The sequence below is a fragment of the Budorcas taxicolor genome, chromosome 5, assembly GCF_023091745.1.
Source record: "Budorcas taxicolor isolate Tak-1 chromosome 5, Takin1.1, whole genome shotgun sequence".
NCBI classification, from domain to species: Eukaryota; Metazoa; Chordata; class Mammalia; order Artiodactyla; family Bovidae; genus Budorcas; species Budorcas taxicolor.
In genome coordinates this window covers 160,480,905-160,500,942 of record NC_068914.1, presented here as the reverse complement: position 1 = coordinate 160,500,942, position 20,038 = coordinate 160,480,905, and the positions used below count along the sequence as shown (strand labels likewise).

At 65.2% G+C, this 20,038-nt stretch overlaps 1 protein-coding gene across 1 annotated transcript in view; it reads right to left on the bottom strand.

Moving 5' to 3' along the window:
- Window positions 1–20,038, bottom strand: part of GRAMD4 (GRAM domain containing 4) — a 67,693-nt gene that overhangs the window by 7,931 nt on the left and 39,724 nt on the right. The window contains exons 4-10 of the mRNA XM_052639995.1: window positions 9,385–9,505; window positions 5,989–6,050; window positions 4,305–4,437; window positions 3,910–3,935; window positions 3,287–3,378; window positions 2,314–2,405; window positions 1,056–1,104 (exon numbers count right to left, since the gene is read on the bottom strand). Of these exons, the coding sequence (XP_052495955.1) occupies window positions 1,056–1,104; window positions 2,314–2,405; window positions 3,287–3,378; window positions 3,910–3,935; window positions 4,305–4,437; window positions 5,989–6,050; window positions 9,385–9,505 (575 nt within the window). The remainder of the gene's footprint in view (window positions 1–1,055; window positions 1,105–2,313; window positions 2,406–3,286; window positions 3,379–3,909; window positions 3,936–4,304; window positions 4,438–5,988; window positions 6,051–9,384; window positions 9,506–20,038) is intronic.

The window sequence follows — 20,038 nt, the reverse complement described above, 5'->3', positions numbered from 1 at the left end:
CGGGGACTGGGGTCTCTGCCGCCCAGACAGGGGGACGGGCGTCCCTGGGGGGCCCAGCCCGAGGGGGCGGCACGGGCAGCCGTTCCTGCTGACGCCCCCGCGGAGCCCGAGAGACTGTGAGCAGCCCCCCACCCAACTGCTGCCCAAACAGGCTGCCTTCAGAGGGGCACCCGCCACCACAGAGGCCCCGGCCCAGCCCCGACTTCACAGGCACGGGGACCAAGGCCCCACCGGGAACGCCTGACCTCGTCCAGCTGGCCTGAGCTCACTCAGCAACAACCTCCCAAGGACTTCTAGGTGCCAGGGTCAAAGGGCGCGGGCCCACCTCCCCTGACGTGCCCCCCACCTGCCCCATCTAAGGGGCCCTGCAGACCCACCGTGTCCTGCACCCTGCCCTGGTCCGTGCTCAACCCCCAGGGGCTGCTCAAACACCCCGCGACGCCCGTCGAGGCACCGCAGCTTCCCCCCAGCCCGTGCCCGGCAGTTCTGCCCCTCAGGCCAGGGTCCCCTGAGGGGCAGGTGGGCAAACTGTCTGCAAAACGCCAGAGGGCAAGCACGTGCGTCTGCAGGCCTGACGTCTGTCACAGCTGCTGCAGCCCCAGGAGAGTCATAGCGTAAATGAGTGGGCGTGACAGAAACCAACAAAACTATTTACAAGAGCAAGCGATGGGCCACGGGGAGCTCTGCTGATCCTGCTCTGCACGTCCACTGCTCCAGCCCACTGATCGCCCACCTCCCTCCTCGGGACTGTGGGGAGCGGCTCCTGGGGACCCCTTGCTGCCTCCCCTCCAAGTCACGTCCCAGCTGAGGCAGGGCAGGCCAGGCCAAGCCAGGGTGACCTGCTTCCCACGCAGCCAACCCCAGGCCAGGGAGGGGCGCTCAGGGCGTCAGCTGGGGAGGGCCTCAGGTGGGGGTGGCCGGCCGTCCCCTCTCTGACCGCTCCCCACCGGGCAGGGCTCCCTGCCGCCACCCACGCAGCCAGCCCTGGGGGCCTCAGGGCACCTGCACCCTCCCACACAGCCTGACCCCGTGAAGGAGCCCCTCCCGGGACTTACCACCACTTCGGACACTTCGGGCACGATGCTCCACTGTATCCTCCAGCCCCTGGCGAACGGAAGACAACGCACCCTTACCAGAGCATCGTCTGCAGGCAGTGGGTGCCCAGGGACGACGTCGCGTCACCAGCCCTGTGCGCCCAGCCAGGAAGCATCCCCTGAAATGCTGGCCGTGGGGACAGGAGCCTCCAAAACACCCGGCCATCTGCCCAGACCCACCAGGCTCCTCCTGGCCTCAAGAGCAGACAACCTGGGCCGCCCCCACCAACCCCACCCTGGGAGCCCTCCTGGGCGGGGGACACGTGCAGGAGCACCCAGAGGGGAGGGGCCTCCCAGGATAAGTCGGGTGACAGTGGCAAGGGCTTCAGGAGCCATGCCAGTCTGGGCACGGAGAACCCTTTCGTAAGCAATTAAAGGTTTGCTTCTTCACCAAGAAGCATTTTCCAGTGAAGCAACTTAGGCAAGCACAGAGAAGCACCTAGAAACACATGGGTGAGCTTCTGAACGGCTGAGAAAAACACGGGAGGCGGCGCCTACTCAGGCCTGACATGGAACTGGATTTCATTCACTCTTCGGGGCGACCTCAGGGCCACACAGACCCACGCAGGCCGGCTTCCAATGTGGCCCCCCACCTCAGCCTCGAGAGGAAAGGGGGCGCTCAGAGGGCGGGCAGGCCCTGGGCTCGAGGGTCGCTCAGTCCCAGCGCCTCTGCAGCGCGAGCTGGGACCCTGAGGACACAGCCTCTGCAGCTCCATCGACCCCCACACTGGGATGTCACTGCTTGGGGTGGGGGGTAGTTTCCTGCCTAAACGCGGTGCAATCAGAGGAGGGGCCAGAGTAACCCCAAAGCTGTAGCCCATTGGCCGCCCACAGCAAAGAGCTGCTGGGGTTTGGTTATTACTCTGCCAGCAAACCCTCCTCCAGGAGTCCAGGGACCGCAGAGAATGTGTGTGAGTGTGAGTCACTCAGTCGTGTCCCACTCTTCGTGACCCCATGGACTGTGGCCTACCAGGCTCCTCCATCCATGGGATTCTCCAGGCAAGAACGCTGGAGTGGGTTGTCATGCCCTCCTCCAGGGGATCTTCCTGACCCAGAGATCCAACCCTGGTCCCCCGCGTTGGAGATAGATTCTTTACTAGCTAAGTCACCAGGAAAGCTAGAACAAGCTCCCAAAATGCCAGCGTGCGACACAGGGCCAGCTGCACACGTGAGGCGGGAGACGGGGCAGCCTTGCACACGAGACCCCCCACACACCTACCTGGCTATGAGGTAATTGAGGGACAGCCTCAGAATCGCAAGGAACAAGAACATGGGGATGGCCCAGCCGTGCCACACGGCGTTCATGTACACCTGCGGGTGCGGGAGGGGCAGACGGGGGCAGCCAGGTGACCGGCCAGGCTCCTCCCCCAGCCCACCTGGAAAGCCGGCCACGGGTTCAGCCCGAGACCCCTCCCCAAGGAAACTCCCGTGGGGGTGTTTCTGGGCACAGGGAGCCCACGGGCCAGTCCCTGGCTGCACCCAACAGCACCTCGCTAGTCCTGACGACCCCATAGAGCTGCCCGGCACAGCAGGCTGGGTCCCCTGGGAAACCCTGGGGCAGGGTGCATGCCCCCCAACCCCAAGGGGAGGACAGCTACCATACCCTCAGGGAGCACAGCCCCCACCCCTTGGGGAGCACAGCCCCCACCCCACGGGAGCACAGCCCCCACCCCGCAGGAGCACATCCCCCTCCCCACGGGGCACACACCCCCTACTCCAAGGGGAGCACACCCCACCCCTCGGAGAGTACATAGCCCACCCTGTGGGGAGCACAGTCCCCACCAATCAGGGAGCACACCCCCCACCCCATGGGGAACACAGCCCCCACCCCTCGGGGAGCATACTCCCCACTCCAAGGGGAGCACACCCCACCCCGAGGGGAGCACAGCCCCCATCCATCAGGGAGCACACCCCCAACCCCGAGGGGAGCACACCCCTGCACTCCACAGGGAGCACAGTCCCCACCCTACGGGGAGCACATCACCCACTCCATGGGGAGCACATCACCCACTCCATGGGGAGCACACCCCCCACTCTGGAGGGAGCACAGTCTCCACTCTGTGGGGAGCACATCACCCATTCCATGGGGAGCACATCACCCATTCCATGGGGAGCACATCACCCATTCCATGGGGAGCACATCACCCATTCCATGGGGAGCACACCCCCCCCACTCCACAGGGAGCACTCACGGTGAAGGCGATGGCAGATGTGTAGATGGAGTACCAGTCAGATAAGGCAGAGAGGTTCTTCACAAAGCTGGTGACGGGCTTGGCGCCGCGCTCTGGGGACAAATCAGACCACACGGTCAGGCCAGCACTCACCCAGCCCTCGGACACACCTGGTGGTCTGGCTGCTGCACCAGCTGGAGGCAGGGGATGGGGGGGGGCACGGAGGGAAGGGGGCACCAAAAGGAGCCGGGTGAACTGCAGCTGTCACAGCCCCGGTGGCCTGACCCCGGCTGCTCGGCAGTGTTCCTCTCCTCTGCCCTGGCCGTGTGTGGACGGGGTTTTGCTCCCACACTGCAGGCCCTGACAAGCATCTGGGGGAAGCACCACGTTTCGCTGGGGGTCCCAGGCCTGGAGGAAAACCCTGCTTCCGCCCCTGGGCCAGGGGCAGACAGACAGACGGACGGGGTGGGCCTGGGACATACCTCCCACGGCCTGAGGAAGCGGGCGGGGAAGTCTTGAAAACTGTTCTTGTGGAAGAAGCCCAGCCCAGTGCTGGGGTGGCCCCGCCCCACACGCAGCCCAGCCCTGACAGCGCACGCAGCAGAGCCAAGCGGGTACTTACTAAGTCCACGCTGGGTACTTACTGAGCCTCCTCATGTTCTCGGTCAGCCTGAGAGGGACGGAGGGGAGGGGTGAGTGCTAACACCCAGGCCCCGGCCCCACGGTGCTCCACGGGCGCTGGGGGAGACCCTGGGATACAGGAGCCACAGGCCAGGCCCCCGGGGGGCAGGGCGGGCCCCATTTCCCACCCCAGCACCCCCAACCCCAGCCTCAGCCGGGCCTGGCCTGCGGGCACGTGCCCACTGTCCCCACATGGGGCCTGTCACAAGCCCGAGCATGGCCACAGGGATTGGGGAACATAGCTGCGTGGCCGCCCCAGGGAGGACCTTCCCTCTGGCACGGCTGTGAGCCGGGTGCCGGGGGGCCCTGGGTGGTCCGGCTGTATCCCGCCGCCCCGAGACCTCCGCCAGGACCCCACCTCCGGGCACTGAGGGGCTCCTCTGTCTCCACGGCACTCTCCTCGGGCTGGAACCGGAAGTCCTCCACGTACTCCCCGAACTTCTCATAGAACCACTTCTGGACCCGGGGGCACAGCCCCTGGCTCCGCCGTTCTGCAGGACGGTGGCAAGTCTCAGTGAGGGGCTCACAGAGAACTGGGGAGGGGGGTTCGGTGGGGGGGTGCTCCCAGTGGGGCTACTGGGGGCAGGTCCATGGCAGAACCAGGAGGGGCTCCGCGGACACTGGGGGTCCCCCACGTTCCACACGCTCACCCCCAGCTTGTCGGAGGCTGTCCCCAGGGCAGGTGCCATCCAGGCAGGCGCTCAGCCCACTGAGGGGGCTGTGCTGACCTCCCCCGAGCCTGTACTGGCCACACTGGTTTGTCTGGGAAGGGGCCAGGTGGGCACTCGCCCCTGGACACCCCGAGCCTGAGGACCAGCCAGTGAGGGCAGTGCTCTGGAATGGGAGGGGGCAGCCCAGGGAGCAAAGTGGTCTCCGCCTTCGGAAAGCCACCCCATCAGAAAACCAGCTGAAATCCGGGGTAAGTTTGTCCCTTTAGGGGGCGGGGCGTGGAGTGGCCTGCAGGGGGCGCCATCCCCCCAAAGTCAGAGGCGGGCGCAGGCGGCCTCGTGTCAGCTTGAAGGAACCGAGGCCTGGGGCTGACCCGAGGACAGTGCAGGGGCCACCAGACCACGGCCATCAGCGTGGACCTCGGCTTAAGGGTGGGCTCTGGGGGCAGGGGGCCTGGGGACCCCTGGGGGGCATGGAAAGACTCCCCCTGCGCAAATGTGCGGGTGGCACAGCGGGGGGTCCCGTAGGGAAGGGGTCTCCCGTGCTCCTGGCCTAGAACCTGGGCTTCCGGCCGTGAACCGTGAGGACCCAGGGGACTATGACCCACTGGACACCCGGCCAGCCTGGCAGCACGCCCAGCACCAACACCCTGGGGAAGGGGCAGCTCCCTCTCTGGAAGGCAGGCACAGGGGCCCTGCACAGGGCAGGAGAGGGGCCGGGGCCGGGCCCACTCTGGTCCCCGAACTCAGCCCCCTCCCGGAGGCCACCTAAGAGGCCTCCCCTCTCGGACGGCAGTCTCCGCATTTTTACCCTGCAGAGGGCTCAACTGAGGGGTGGCTCTCTGAGCCCGGGCACGGCTTCCCATCAACGGTCAGCCTGCGAGGGTCCTGGGTCTGAGGCCACATAGGCCAGGGGCCGCCGCGGACCAGGCCCCTCCAGAGCCAGACGGAAGCCCGGTTCCCTCCCACACCATCCTCTTAGTGACAGCTCCAGAAAGGGCCCAGTGTGGATGCAGACGAGGAACATGAGCCCCTGGCAGGAAGAAACGGGCGAGAAGGTTCTGTGTCCTGACCTGGGGTGGGGGCTGCAGCACGCCGCCCACAGCCACCCCCAGAGCCCAGCCTCCGGGAAGGGGGCCCAGCTAGGGCCACACGGCCAGAGTGACCACACGCGCCCTCCCTGGGGAGGGGGGCGGGGCGGGCAGAGCGGCCGCCTTGTGTTGTGCAAAACTACGTCCAGTTCCAATGGGGTGACTCGCACCTGCTACAGAGATCCCCCAGTGGGCAATCAGGGACCCCGCCGGGAGGGCGTCCTGCGGGTAAGCAGGTGCCTCCGGGCACAGAGCCACCGTCCCTGGCCACCCCCAGGCCTACCTGCTCCATTATTGACCTGGGCTTGTCCTTTCGGGAGCTGCTGAGCTGGTGCCTCCTCAGCTCTTAAAGGGGTGGGGGTGGGGGGGGGGAGGAAAAGCAAGATCTCTGTTAGTTCAAGACACGGCCCGAGTCCAGGCTCAGCAAAGCCATGCCCAACACGCCGGTGCCCAGCCCTGCCTGCCCGGCTCCTTCTGGGGTCCTGACTGCCCCACTGAGACGCCCGCAATGCAGGAGACCCTGTTTTGATTCCTGGGTCAGAAAGATCCCCTGGAGAAGAGAACAGCTACCCACTCCAGGATTCTCGGGCTTCCCTATGACTCAGCCTGCAATGCAGGAGGCCTGGGTTCTGTCCCTGGGTCAGAAAGATCCCCTGGAGAAGGGAACAGCTACCCACTCCAGGATTCTCGGGCTTCCCTATGACTCAGCCTGCAATGCAGGAGGCCTGGGTTCTGTCCCTGGGTCAGAAAGATCCCCTGGAGAAGGGAACAGCTACCCACTCCAGGATTCTCGGGCTTCCCTATGACTCAGCCTGCAATGCAGGAGGCCTGGGTTCTGTCCCTGGGTCAGAAAGATCCCCCGGAGAAGGGAACAGCTACCCACTCCAGGATTCTGGCCTGGAGAATTCCATGGACTGTACAGTCCCTGGGGGCGCCAAGAGTTGGACACGACTGAGTGACTTTCACTTTCATACTGATTCCTGGGCCCAGTGAAAAGGTACTTATCAACACACACACACTACAAGCACCACACAAGGCCACAGGCTGGGTGACCCCTGGCCGGCAGGCTGCGCCCAGGCCCCAGCTTGGTCCGTGCCGAGCTCCCTGTCCTTGCAGTCTATCTTGCCGTACCTGACCACAGCAGTCCCTGGCCTTGGTGCCTCCCCGCAGCTCCCGTCCACCTGCCGGCTCCCGACCACAGACCTGACTTTCAGCCGCAGGCCCTGATGGCCGGGCCCCCACTTCTCAGGCAGTGCCCTGCCCCTCAGGCAGCCCACCTGCCCCTCTTGCCCTGCAGTGGGCTTCTGACCCACCACTCTGCTGCCATGCTTCCGAGGCCAGCAGAGACCCCAGGGCGTGGGGAAACCGGCACCCCAGGCAGACCTCCGTGGGACTGGGGGCAGGGGCTCCCCAGGACAGACAGTGGGGCCCAGAGCCCCTCAGCAGGCGCACACCCTCCGCATCCCGCTCTGTTCACACGACTAAGCTGGTTTAATATTTATTTCATTCATCTGGCTGCACCAGGTCTTCGCTGTGACATGCAAACTCTTAGTTGCCACATGTGGGATCTTGTTCCCTGACCAGGATTGAACCTGGGCCCCTGCACTGGACCCCTAGGGAGTCTCCCGCCGCACAACGTGATCTTACAATAGAGAAGAATCCTGTGTGTTTGATCACAAGTTAATCACTAAAAGGATGTTACCTATAAGCTTTAATTACACATAACAGCCCATCTCTCGGAACCGTGCCTCCCAGAGAATGAACATTAAGCTAAAATACTTTTGCTTAGGTCACAGGAACCCTCCAGACCAGGCCCACCTGTGAATGACTGCAGGAGGCAGAAATTCACACACCCGCTCCGGAAGCTGTGGGGAACCCGGGAGCGTCTGAGTTAGGTCCCTCCCCTTTTAGTATGAAAGGGGCCTGAACTCTAACTCAGGCAAGGTGGGTCCTCCGGGGCACGTGCCCACTCGGTCTCAGTCTGTTGGCTTTCAGGATAAAATCATTACTTCTGCCCCAACAACCTGTCTCTCGATTACTGGCCTGTCGTGCGGTGAGCAGGATGAGCTTGGACTCGGGAACAACCCCAGTCCAACATTTCCGGGAACCGACCTGGTCTGCAGGTCCGTAACCACAAGCCGTCACGGCCACACGGTGCCGGAGCAGGACGCACAGTGGACCAGCTGGACCAGAGGGCAGGGCGCACAGGGGCTGCGCATGCAGCCTCGTGAAGCGACGGACAGGGAGCCAGCAGACAGGCGGGCCCAGAGAAGAGAACCGTGGTCAAGGAAGAGGGGGCGAGGCCTCCACACCCACCCCTCCCAGTGGCCAGGCTGCCCAGAGGAACTTCCCTGAAAGACGGGGGCTTTACTGGGAACGGAGCAGGGGCAGGGGACGCAGGGACTCCATCCTGAGCCCGGCTCCCTCTGTTCCCAGGCAGGGGTCTGGGCCTTTGCCAGGACGGTCCCTGAACCGGCCAGGGTCCCAGACATGGAGGTGCACCCAGGAAGCACTGACGGCAGGCTCCTGGGGAAGGCCAGGCCCAGGCATTCAGCTGGAGATGCGCGGGCGCAGAGACACTCGGCGCAAAGCCGCAGGCGGGCCTTGGTTCTGAGTGGCCGCAGGCGGGCCAGGGGTCTCCGTCTGATGATACTGACCCCACACAATCACCCACTGAAACCAACAGGCAGGGGCCGAGCTCGCGGGGGCAGATGTGCGGCAGCCCACACACCCCTCCAGAAGCTGGGGCAGGACACCTGGTCGCCCCGCAATGGAGGGAGCCTGCAGGAGGAGACGGTCCACGGCAGGCTGGCCCTGAGGTCGCGGCGGGCGCGCAGTGTGTAGGGAGGTGTCCAGGGGACAACAAGGGGCGGAGGGAGCGTGGGAAAGCACCAAGGCAGGGTGGCTGGGTCCCAGGGCCTGGGAGCAATGGGCAGCCGAGACTGGGGGACACAGGGCAGCCGTGGGGGCTCTGGGAGCCGCTCCACAGACCCACTCCTCCGCGGCCCTCACGGCTCAGCTGTGACTCCTCCCCATCCCCTCAGTGCAGAAAAGGAACACCCGCACCCCTTCCCAAACGAAGGCCCCAGGGCACAGGAGGGCAGCCACCTTCCCAAGACCACGGCTCGCCACGGGCAAAGGCAGGACACAACCCAAAACTTCGGGGCCGGGCCCACCGGCTCTGCCCACCCCGGGCCCCTGTGACATCGTTGAGGAGGCCTTAGAGGGGCCCCCCCACTCATCAGAGGCCTCACTGAGGACCCCTGCCCAGGGCAGCGGTACACACAGCCCCAGAGTAGGGAGGGCGACTCGCCATGAGTGCTCCGTGAGAACAGAGGCTGGGGCGGGGGGAGCCGCAGGCCTCCCGGGAGGGCTGAGACTCCACCTGGAGCGGGGAGACGGGGACAGCAGAGGCCACAGTGCACTGGGGGTCTGGCCGCCAGCATGAGTGGGGCCTCGGCTCAGGGACCCTGACCGCCAAGGGCAGCGCTACCTGGCTCCGCCCAGCCCTCCGGCCTCCCGCCCTGAACACAGACGCCCTCCCCGACCCCCTCTCCCCCGCCTCCTCCCTGGGGTGGTCCTCGCCTGCCCTCCCCGCCTCCTCCCTGGGGGTGGTCCTCGCCTGCCCTCCCCGCCTCCTCCCTGGGGGTGGTCCTCACGGCCCCCACCGCCTCCTTACCTGGCCTTCAGCACTTCCTGGACTTTCTGCTCTAGCTCCATCCTCCGCTGCCGCTCACGGTCCAGCTCCTGCCGCAGCATCTCCGCGTTCGTTTCCTCTCGCAGCTTCCGAAGCTCCTCTTCTGTGAGGGAGAGCAGCCAGGTGAGCCTCACGTGGCCTGTCCCAACCCCACACGGAGGTGCCAAGGGAGCGCTCAGACACGGGCGGCGGCGGCGGCCCCGCTCCATCCCGGGGGCGCCCCACAGCTGCACGAGTGTATCAACCGCAGCTCCTCGTACACAGCCCAGTCAACCCAAGCTGCGGGCCTCTTTACTTAAAGAAATGAACCAATTCAAGACAGACGCACAGAAAGGCCCTTCACCGAACCCTCTCCAGGGGCAGGACCCCCTGAGGAAGGGATGCTGGTGGCGCCTGGTCACCCACAGACACACGCAGCGTGAGCCGTTCTGGGAGGCCTTGGCCACTGAGCAAAGCCCCTGCGAGGGGCAGAGAGCCCGCCGCTGGCTGCTGACTACCTGAGGACAGACAGCAGGCAGATGAGAGAGACGGCAAGAGGACGAGCCGGTGCTCGAGAAAGCCCTCACCAAGGTGCGCCTGAGTCAGGGCGTGGACGGACGCACAGAGGGTCAGGGGTCCCAGGGGGCAGCCCGGGGGAGGCCGAGGCGGTGGGGCCTCGGGGTGAGTGAGCACATCCCCATTACGGGGTGGGACCAACGTCGTAACAGAGTGAGCGCGGGAGGAGGCAGGGGGTCAGGGGTCAGAGGAAGGAGGGGGGGCCCACAGCCCGGGAGCAGGGGCAGCGCGAGCAGCTGAAGACATGAAGACACAGGGACCCCCAGGCCCCCGCAGGAGCACTGTCGGGATACAGGGACCCCCGGGGCCCCGCAGGAGCGCTGTCGGGATACAGGGACCCCCGGGGCCCCGCAGGAGCGCTGTCCAGGATACAGGGACCCCCGGGCCCCCGCAGGAGCCCTGTCGGGACACAGGGACCCCCGGGCCCCCGCAGGAGCGCTGTCCAGGATACAGGGACCCCCGGGGCCCCGCAAGAGCGCTGTCCAGGATACAGGGACCCCCGGGCCCCCGCAGGAGCACTGTCCAGGATACAGGGACCCCCGGGCCCCCGCAGGAGCGCTGTCCAGGACACAGGGACCCCCAGGCCCCCGCAGGAGCCCTGTCGGGACACAGGGACCCCCGGGCCCCCGCAGGAGTGCTGTCCAGGACACAGGGACCCCCGGGCCCCCGCAGGAGCGCTGTCCAGGATACAGGGACCCCCAGGCCCCCGCAGGAGCGCTGTCCAGGATACAGGGACCTCCAGGGCCCCACAGGAGCCCTGTCGGGACACAGGGACCCCCGGGCCCCCGCAGGAGCGCTGTCCAGGATACAGGGACCCCCAAGCCCCCGCAGGAGCGCTGTTGGGACACAGGTACCCCCAGGCCCCCACAGGAGCACTGGCCAGGATACAGGGACCTCCAGGGCCCCGCAGGAGCCCTGTCGGGACACAGGGACCCCCGGGCCCCCGCAGGAGCGCTGTCCAGGATACAGGGACCCCCAAGCCCCCGCAGGAGCGCTGTTGGGACACAGGTACCCCCAGGCCCCCACAGGAGCACTGGCCAGGATACAGGGACCTCCAGGGCCCTGCAGGAGCCCTGTCGGGACACAGGGACCCCCGGGCCCCCGCAGGAGTGCTGTTGGGACACAGGGCCCCCCGGGCCCCCGCAGGAGCACTGTCGGGACACAGGGACCCCTGGGCCCCCGCAGGAGCGCTGTCCAGGACACAGGGACCCCCAGGCCCCCACAGGAGCGCTGTTGGGACACAGGTACCCCCAGGCCCCCACAGGAGCACTGGCCAGGATACAGGGACCTCCAGGGCCCCGCAGGAGCCCTGTCGGGACACAGGGACCCCCGGGCCCCCGCAGGAGTGCTGTTGGGACACAGGGCCCCCCGGGCCCCCGCAGGAGCACTGTCCAGGATACAGGGACCTCCAGGGCCCCGCAGGAGCCCTGTCGGGACACAGGGACCCCCGGGCCCCCGCAGGAGCGCTGTCCAGGATACAGGGACCCCCAAGCCCCCGCAGGAGCGCTGTTGGGACACAGGTACCCCCAGGCCCCCACAGGAGCACTGGCCAGGATACAGGGACCTCCAGGGCCCTGCAGGAGCCCTGTCGGGACACAGGGACCCCCGGGCCCCCGCAGGAGTGCTGTTGGGACACAGGGCCCCCCGGGCCCCCGCAGGAGCACTGTCCAGGATACAGGGACCTCCAGGGCCCCGCAGGAGTGCTGTCGGGACACAGGGACCCCCGGGCCCCCGCAGGAGCCCTGTCGGGACACAGGGACCCCTGGGCCCCCGCAGGAGCGCTGTCCAGGACACAGGGACCCCCAGGCCCCCACAGGAGCGCTGTTGGGACACAGGTACCCCCAGGCCCCCACAGGAGCACTGGCCAGGATACAGGGACCTCCAGGGCCCCGCAGGAGCCCTGTCGGGACACAGGGACCCCCGGGCCCCCGCAGGAGTGCTGTTGGGACACAGGGCCCCCCGGGCCCCCGCAGGAGCACTGTCCAGGATACAGGGAACTCCAGGGCCCCGCAGGAGTGCTGTCGGGACACAGGGACCCCCGGGCCCCCGCAGGAGCCCTGTCGGGACACAGGGACCCCTGGGCCCCCGCAGGAGCACTGTCCAGGATACAGGGACCCCCGGGCCCCCGCAGGAGCGCTGTCCAGGACACAGGGCCCCCCGGACCCCTGCAGGAGCACTGCCGGGACACAGGGACCCCTGGGCCCCCACAGGGGTGCCGCCCGGACGCAGGGACCCCCGAGCCTCAGCAGGAGCGCTGTCCTGCCCACACCCTGACTCTGGCCGTGACACTCACTCCAGACTTATGGCCTCTGAACTGTTAGAGAATCAATACGCTGTCTGAAGACCCCGTTTGTCAAAACCCGTTATGGTGGCGACAGGGAGCAGACAGCACACACACGTGGGTGCACACGCTCCTCGGCGGACGTCGCTCGGCACCTACCCAAACTGGACACACACGACGGCACCCAGATCCAGAGACGGCGGGCCCCGCAGCGGTCCCTGCCGCTCCCCGGCCCTCCACCCCGCCACGTCCCCGGAGGGGGGCACACGGGCTAGAGTTCTAGCAGATGCGGCTTCCCCTTCTGGAGACTGCAGGGTGCAGACGGGTGTGTCCTGGTGGGCTCGGGAAGCTATAACGAAAAACCACAGGGTGGGTGGCCCAGACAGCGGACACTTGCTTCCCGCAGCCCTGGAGGCTGGACGTCAGGGCCTGGGGCTGGCAGACTTGACTCCTGGGGAGGACTTCCCTTCTGGCCTACAGACAGCTGCCCTCTTGACAGGGCACTCAGTGAGGCACTCAGAGCCTCTTCCTCTGCTAACAGGGCACCAACTCCGTCCTGGGGGCCACCCTCGTGATCTCAGCTAACCCGAGCCGCCTCCCAAGGGCCCACCTCCCTCCTCCACCTGGGGCTGAGGGCTTCCACATACAAATGCTAGAGGTGCAAACACTCGGCCCAGGACAAGGAATGGACTGGGGCTCTCAGCCAGGACAGTGTGCTGAAGGCCTGCCGCTGGGTGCAGCCTTCCCGGGGTGTGGACCCACACAAGTGAGGCCCTGACTCCCAAGCGCCCTGGAGGGTGTACCTTGTCAGCCTCCTGACCCTGCAGGTGCTGCCTCCTCCAGGCCCTGTGAGCTCCGGCTGCCAGCCAGGCAGCAGGGGAACCCAGGCGCCCGGCCCCCAAACCCCACCAGCCGTGTCCATGGGGCCCCTTTCAACAGCTGCCAAGAAAACAGGGGGAGCAGCCCCCCTGGACAGAGTAACGTGAACTCCGACAGCTGTGCCTCAAGGACAGCATGCCCTGGGCCAGGAGGTGGGCCGACGGCCGAGCCAACATGTCAGCCTGGGGCCAGGGTCACTGGAATGCTGGGGGCACCAAGGCTGGTAAACAGGCAGCACTGGGCTCCAGGGCCCAGCTGAGAGTCATCTCAGCGCCGCCTCTGCCCAGAAGTCAGCCCTGTGTGCGGCAAGCAGCGGCTGCGGTCTGGATAGTGGGTCACTGGCCACCCCAACCATGGGGCTGACCAGCTGCAAGGGAAACTCCACAGGAAAAGCTACGTGTGGACGTGTTCCAAACAGCATTCCTGAGACCTCAGAGTGTGACCGACTAGTTCCCCAGAGTCAGGGGCGAGAACTGGAGCCCAGGGATGGCCAGGACAGTCCTTAGATCTCGGCAGCGCTGGGGCGGCGGGGAGGCCTCTGCTGCCCTCGCTCCCGGTCTAGCCCATGCCACGGGGAGAACCTGCCCCTTCGGGGGTGCCCACAGTGGGCAGGAAGGCGAGGTGCCAGCCCACCTCCCACGGCAGGAGCTCATGACTCGCTAGATTTTGCCACCAGCCAGGACTGGGACCCATTTGCTGGGTAAATATCTATACTCCAGGGGGCCTCCCTGCCTCTCCCACTGGGACCGCCCTGCTCTGGGCACACGGGGCTCAGCTGTCTTCAGTGCCCTGCAGAGAAGGCCCCTGGGAGAAGACCCTCCAGACAAGGAGCCGGGAGGACCCCACGCCCACCGCCCAGGGCGCTGGCCCGCCCGCTCGCGCTGCCCCTGGTTTCCCCAGAGGCCCCTTCAGGCCCGCTGGGAAGCAGGGTGGCCCTCGCACCGCACACCAAGCTTCCCAAGGACCGTGGCCTTGTCGATGTGCACACCAGGCTGGCGAGAACCACCAGCGATGCGGGCGGCCGTGGTGGGAACTCATGAACAGCGCCAAGAGAGAGCAGCCGGCCGCCACCCGGGGGGCCGCCTGCATCCTGCACACCAGGCATGGGGGTCCCACCCCCACCCCCCAGGCCTCAGCCACCCCCGCCTCCTACTGGGGACGCTGGGGACCCCGGCCATGAGGACTTGAGGGTGCTCAGATTCCCACCCGTGATGGACGTGCCCACAGGGTGCCCGCTGGGAGGTGGCGTGGGGACTCAGGTGACCCTGACACATGATCCGCCCAGGAGCCCCAGCCTCCACGGGGACCCCCACTCTGCCCCACACCAAGCCTGGTTGTGCCAAGAGGCCACTGCCTCAGGCGCAACTCCCTCAGCAAACACACGCTGGGCACGTGTCGCACACCCGGAGGCTCTGTCACAGTGGGGACGCTGCCGTCACGCAGCACCCACACTCTGCCCGCAGCGGGAATCCACCAGTACCCCGGGCACGTGTGAACTGGCTCCAGTCCAGTCCAGTCATTCAGTCGTGTCTGACTCGTTGCAACCCCATGCACGCCAGGCCTCGCTGTCCTTTACCAACTCCCAGAGTTTACCCAAATTCATGTCCATCGAGTCAGTGATGCCATCCAGCCATCTCATCCTCTGTCGTCCCCTTCTCCTCCTGCCCTCAATCTTTCCCAGCATCAGGGTCTTTTCCAGTGAGTCACCTCGACTCATCTGGTGGCCAAAATACTGGAGTTTCAGCTTTAGCATCAGTCCTTCCAATGAGCACCCAGGACTGATTTCCTTTAGGATGGACTGGTTGGATCTCCTTGCTGTCCAAGGGACTCTCAAGAGTCTTCTCCAGCACCACAGTTCAAAAGCATCCATTCTTCGGCGCTCAGCTTTCTTTATGGTCCAACTCTCATGTCCACACATGACCACTAGAAATAGCCTTGACTAGATGTATCTTTGTCAGCAGAGTAACGTCTCTGCTTTTGAATATAGTATCTAGGTTGGTCAGTTCTCCCAAGGAGTAAGCGTCTTTTAATTTCATGGCTGCAGTCACCATCTGCAGTGATTTTGGAATAAAAATAAAGTCTGCCACTGTTTCCATTGTTTCCCCATCTATTTCTCATGAAGCGATGGGACCAGATGCCACAATCTTAGTTTTCTGAAAGTTAAATTTTAAGCCACCTTTCCCACTTTCCTCTCTCACCTTCATCAAGACACTCTTTACTTCCTCTTTACTTTCTGCCGTAAGGGTGGTGTCATCTGAATATCTGAGGTTATTGATATTTCTCCCAGCAGGCTTGATTCCAGCTTGTGCTTCTTCCAGCCCAGCGTTTCTCATGATGTACTCTGCATATAAGTTAAAAAGCAGGGTGACAATATACAGCCTTGATGTACTCCTTTCCCGATTTGGAACCAGTCCGTTGTTCCATGTCCAGTTCTAACTGTTGCTTTTTGATCTCAAGAGGCGGGTCAGGTGGTCTGGTGTTCCCATCTCTAAGAATTTTCCATGGTTTGTTGTGATCCACACAGTCAAAGGCTTCAGTGTAGTCAGTGAAGCAGAAGTACATGTTTTCCTGGAACTCTCTTGCTTTTCCTGTGATCCAGCGGATGTTGGCAATTTGATCTCTGGTTCCTCTGCCTTTTCTAGATCCAGCTTGAACCCTCGGGCCCCCAGAAACAACTCCCGGTAGGCCTCCTGCCCGATGCACACAGGACTCTTCCGGGAGGACTGACCCCACTGGTGGTGGGATAGCCGCGGCCCTGGCGCCACGTGGAGACAGCCTGCCCTCCTGAGCACCTACAGCTCTGCTCAGCCTCCCACGGGACCCACCTCTGAGGCACCCCCTGCCCCGGCCACAGTGCGAGGGCCTGGCTCCCACAAGTACTCGGTGCAGGCTCACCGGAAGAGGGGCGGGTGAAGCTTCCTGGGAACCCCTCAGAGACCTGCCCGCCTCCCCAGCTCCTGACCGCCAGCCCCTTGCAGGGACGAGAGTGCGTCTCCAGGGGGAGCAGCCTCAGGCTTGGCTCGGGGCGGGGACTCCCACAGCTGCCAGCCACCTTTCAGGAGCAGGCCAGGGAGCTCCACACCATCACAGTCTCGCTCCTGGGGGCCACGGACAGGCTGCTGGCGCTTTCCCAGCTGCTCCTGGCCCCCAGGCCCCACACGCACCCCAGTCGCCTCCACAGACCTCGGCAGTCAAGCTCCAGATACGTCCTCTGCCCACGGTGCCTTCAGCAGGAAGCCATGCTTTCCCCAGCGCACCTGACTCCCATCCCCTGCCCCTCGGCTGCGAGAGGCCAAGAGCAGCTAGGGCCCAGCACGCGGGACCGTCAGCCAGGGCACCCGGGCCAATGCGAGTACGTGTGGTCACTCAGCTCCCGTTCCGAGTCCCGGGGGTGCTCTGCATGTGGCTGTAAGTGTGCAGACCCGCTCAGGTCCCCAGTCCTGGAGGCCGGGGGCCTCGGGCCGTGACCTCTCACCCTGGGCTCCTGACAGAGCCCCCTCAGCCCTCTCTGCCTTTCCGCAGCACCGCCCCTCAAGCTGCCCCCCATTCCCGGGGGGGGGGGGTGCCCTGCAGAGCCGGAACCAATGGCTCCTCCCTCCTCCCAGGAGCCCTGCACACCTTTCTCCTCAGAGCCACCGGCCCCCCAAGCCAGTGCGGAGACAGTGGCCCCGCAGACAGGGCCCTTTGGACACAGCCTGGCTAACCTACTCATCCCTGCTGACAGCAAAGCCAGAGAAGCCTTCCCGCCTGTTCTGGGAGCCTCCTCTCCTGGGGGCACAAAGACGAGTGAATAAACCCCACTGACATCCTGATCATTCCTCTCCCTCAAGTCCTTCCTCCGAGCACAGGCCTCCTGCAAGGCTGCGTGACTTCTAAGCCTGGGACGATGATTAGACCCCACGACGGTGGGCATTGCGGGCCCGCTGCCTCCGGCAACATAGTTAGATCAACTGCAGCGCAGAACCCAGCTGGCTCCTTGCACAGGACAAAGGCGACGCAAATCCCCAGAAACTTCCTCCTCCTGCTCTCAGATGGAGAAGAAACAGGCGGCCGCTCCTCACCAGGTGGGAAGTGCTGGGCTGATCACTCAGGAGGTGGTCTCCCCTCTCCTGGCCTCCCAACAGGGAGGCCTCTGCCCCAGGTCTCTCCGTGGGCCCCCAGGACACCCTCCAACCCCAGGCCCAGCTCGTGGCTTGCTCCGAGGTGGCCTGGCCTTCTGCCCACAGGCCCCGGACACCCCTGGCTGCAGCAATGGGCTCCCCAAGCGTTCCAGTTCCATCGATCAGGGGGCCGAGAGGGTCTCCTGTAGGTGGGGGGTGAAGGTTTGACACCACGCACAGGGCCAGCAGGAGGAGCCCCTCAAAGAGCCCCACGCTGACTTCCTACTGCTGCTGGAAGGAGTCGCCGCCGACATCATGGCAGGGTGTGTCCTTACAGCTCGGTGGTCAGAGTCTGAAACGGCGCACAAGGGGCCCGAGGTGAGGCGGGGGCAGGGCTGGCCTCTCTGGAGGCTCCGGGGGAGAACTCAGGTCCCGGCCTCTTCCAGCTTCCAGAGGCACCCACATTCCTTGGCTGGTGACCCCCGCCATCGGGGACACCACCCGACCTCTGACTCCACCATCACATCTCCTCCTCTTTCTCTGACGCCCCGCCCCCCTCTCCTGAGGACGCTCGTGACGCCTGAGTCCACCTGGATACTCCAGGCCCGTATCCCCATCACAGACCCTTCACTCAATCATGCCTGCAACCTCCCTTCCATCACAGAAGGTCACACTGTCACAGGCGATGAGGACCTGGGCACCGGGACTCTGCCCACCAGACGCCACACAGACACAGCTCTCACGGGCCAAGGAGGCCGAGCAGGGCCTGGGAGGACAGGCTGATCCCTCTCTTTCCATCTGGCCCAAAGAGGGTCTTTCCCCTCCCAGGAATCTGGCGATTTCAGAAGGTTCGGGGCTTCTGAGTCAAGTTCCAGGTGGGATCCTGGCTCCCCTGGCCTCCAGCAGACGTCCTTCCGGTCCCTCGGCCGGCCCTGGCCACCTGCCAGGTCAGCAGATGGCACCAGGCCTTGGAAAGGCGAGCAGAGGCCAAAAAGCAAAGAAGAGCCCTCCTCCGGCAGGTCATGGCCTCTGGGGGTGCAGGGGACCCCTGCCGGCCCCCTCCTCCCACCTCTGGGTGTGTGTCCCCGTCACCCAAAAACAGGATTTGCCAAACACCCCACTGATGGTGCTTCCGTGGACTTGGCCAAACTGTCACAGTGAGAAGCACGCATGCAGAAGGCGTCCCGGAGTCGGCCTGCCACGAGCCTGGGGCTTGCACAAGTGTGTCCCGTTGGAGGCCCGCCCGTGGGCGGCTCTCGTGAGCCTCTCGGCACCTCTGCAGCCACGCAGGTAGGCCAGGACAGGGACCTTCACACCTGCTGGCGACTCAGTCACAGGTGTAGGGGGGTCCCTTGGAGTAGGAGCCACGGGCAGGCAGGTGGGAAGGCCGCTGCACCAGCCGTCACGGGGCTTGCCTGGGTCACGGGACATGGCTCCCAGCCTGACGCTGTTCTCCTCTCCAAGGCCTGGTGCTGTCTGCTGACCTGGCAAGTAGCCAGGGCCGGCCGGGGGACGGGAAGGACATCTGCTGGAGGCCAGGGGACCCAGGATCCCGCCCAGGACATGACTCAGAAGCCCCGAACCTTCTAAGATCGCAGGGCACACCCGGGGGATAGGTTGGCCCTGTAATTTCCTCACTGAGCCCCCACCCAGCAGGACAGGTGAGCAAAGCCGGCTTCCAGGTGCAAGGCTCTGAAGGGGAACCAGGCCCGGCTCCCAGGGGCACACGCCCCGCCCACCTCCCACGAGAACAGAGAATGTAACAGGGAGGAGGTGGCGGGGAGCAGTGTGAGCCCAGAGGGACCCTCAGACGCACAGGTTGCCGTCTTGACTTCCGAAAGTGTGGTTTCTGCAGCCAAAATGCCTCCTTGGTGCAGCCCGGGGGACACACAAGCCAGACTCCGCTCCAACAGGAGCCTTCGGGGCGCCCACCAGGGCACCTGACAAACCAGCGCTTTCAAAGGGCCGAGGCAGAACGAGCCCCAGACGTGGCTCCCGGAACACAGGACCGCAGCTCCCATGCTGGGCGCTTCCTGCTGCACCCGCCCACCAGGACCCGGGCAGCCCGCCCATGCGGTCCAGCCTCCCCTCTCCCCGGGGTGTGCAGGGACAGCGCCCCCCACGGCCCGCCCTGGGGGAGACGGCGGGCGGGGGGCACCTGCGTTCACACCCGCCCACGCCCAGCCCACTCCCCGCCCCCGGCGAAGACACGGCAAGAAAGGAACACGGCTCCGAGGCTATTTTTAAACCTGTAAAAGTAGAACTCTCAAGCGAGAGTCCTCTTGGCACACAATTCAACAGGCCCAGCCACCGCCAAAAATAAAATATCCAGTGATAATCCTTAAATAAATCTGCTTCCCACCGGCCAGGTGTGCAAACGCAGGGTCCACCCGCTGCGCAGTTTCTGGGCTGTGGTCAGGTGGCAGGCTGCCTGCCTGGAAGCCCACTCAGGGGTCCCAGGCTCTGCCCATCACATCCCTCCTCAGCACTCCTCGAGTTCTCCCAGCCTCCAGCCTCCCAGCACGAACCCCTGCTCCCCCAGGCCGGCCCACCCACTCCCCTAGCCCGACAGTGGCAGAGTCACGCCTTCCCAAAGCGCCAGGTATGGGGTCTTGAGCCGGGAGCGCGCTTGTGGCAAACCCCCGTGGCTTCCTGCACCCTCTCCCCTCGGGGAAGCCAGCTCATCACAGGCAAGGCCCTGCTTTCCCGGGGAACTTCCATCTGCATCTTCCCCAGCGTTCACTGGCTGCTGGACATAGAGGCACCCGTTCACGAAGTGTCGGCATGACGCCGACAGCCAGCAGGCGGCGTGGCTCTACAC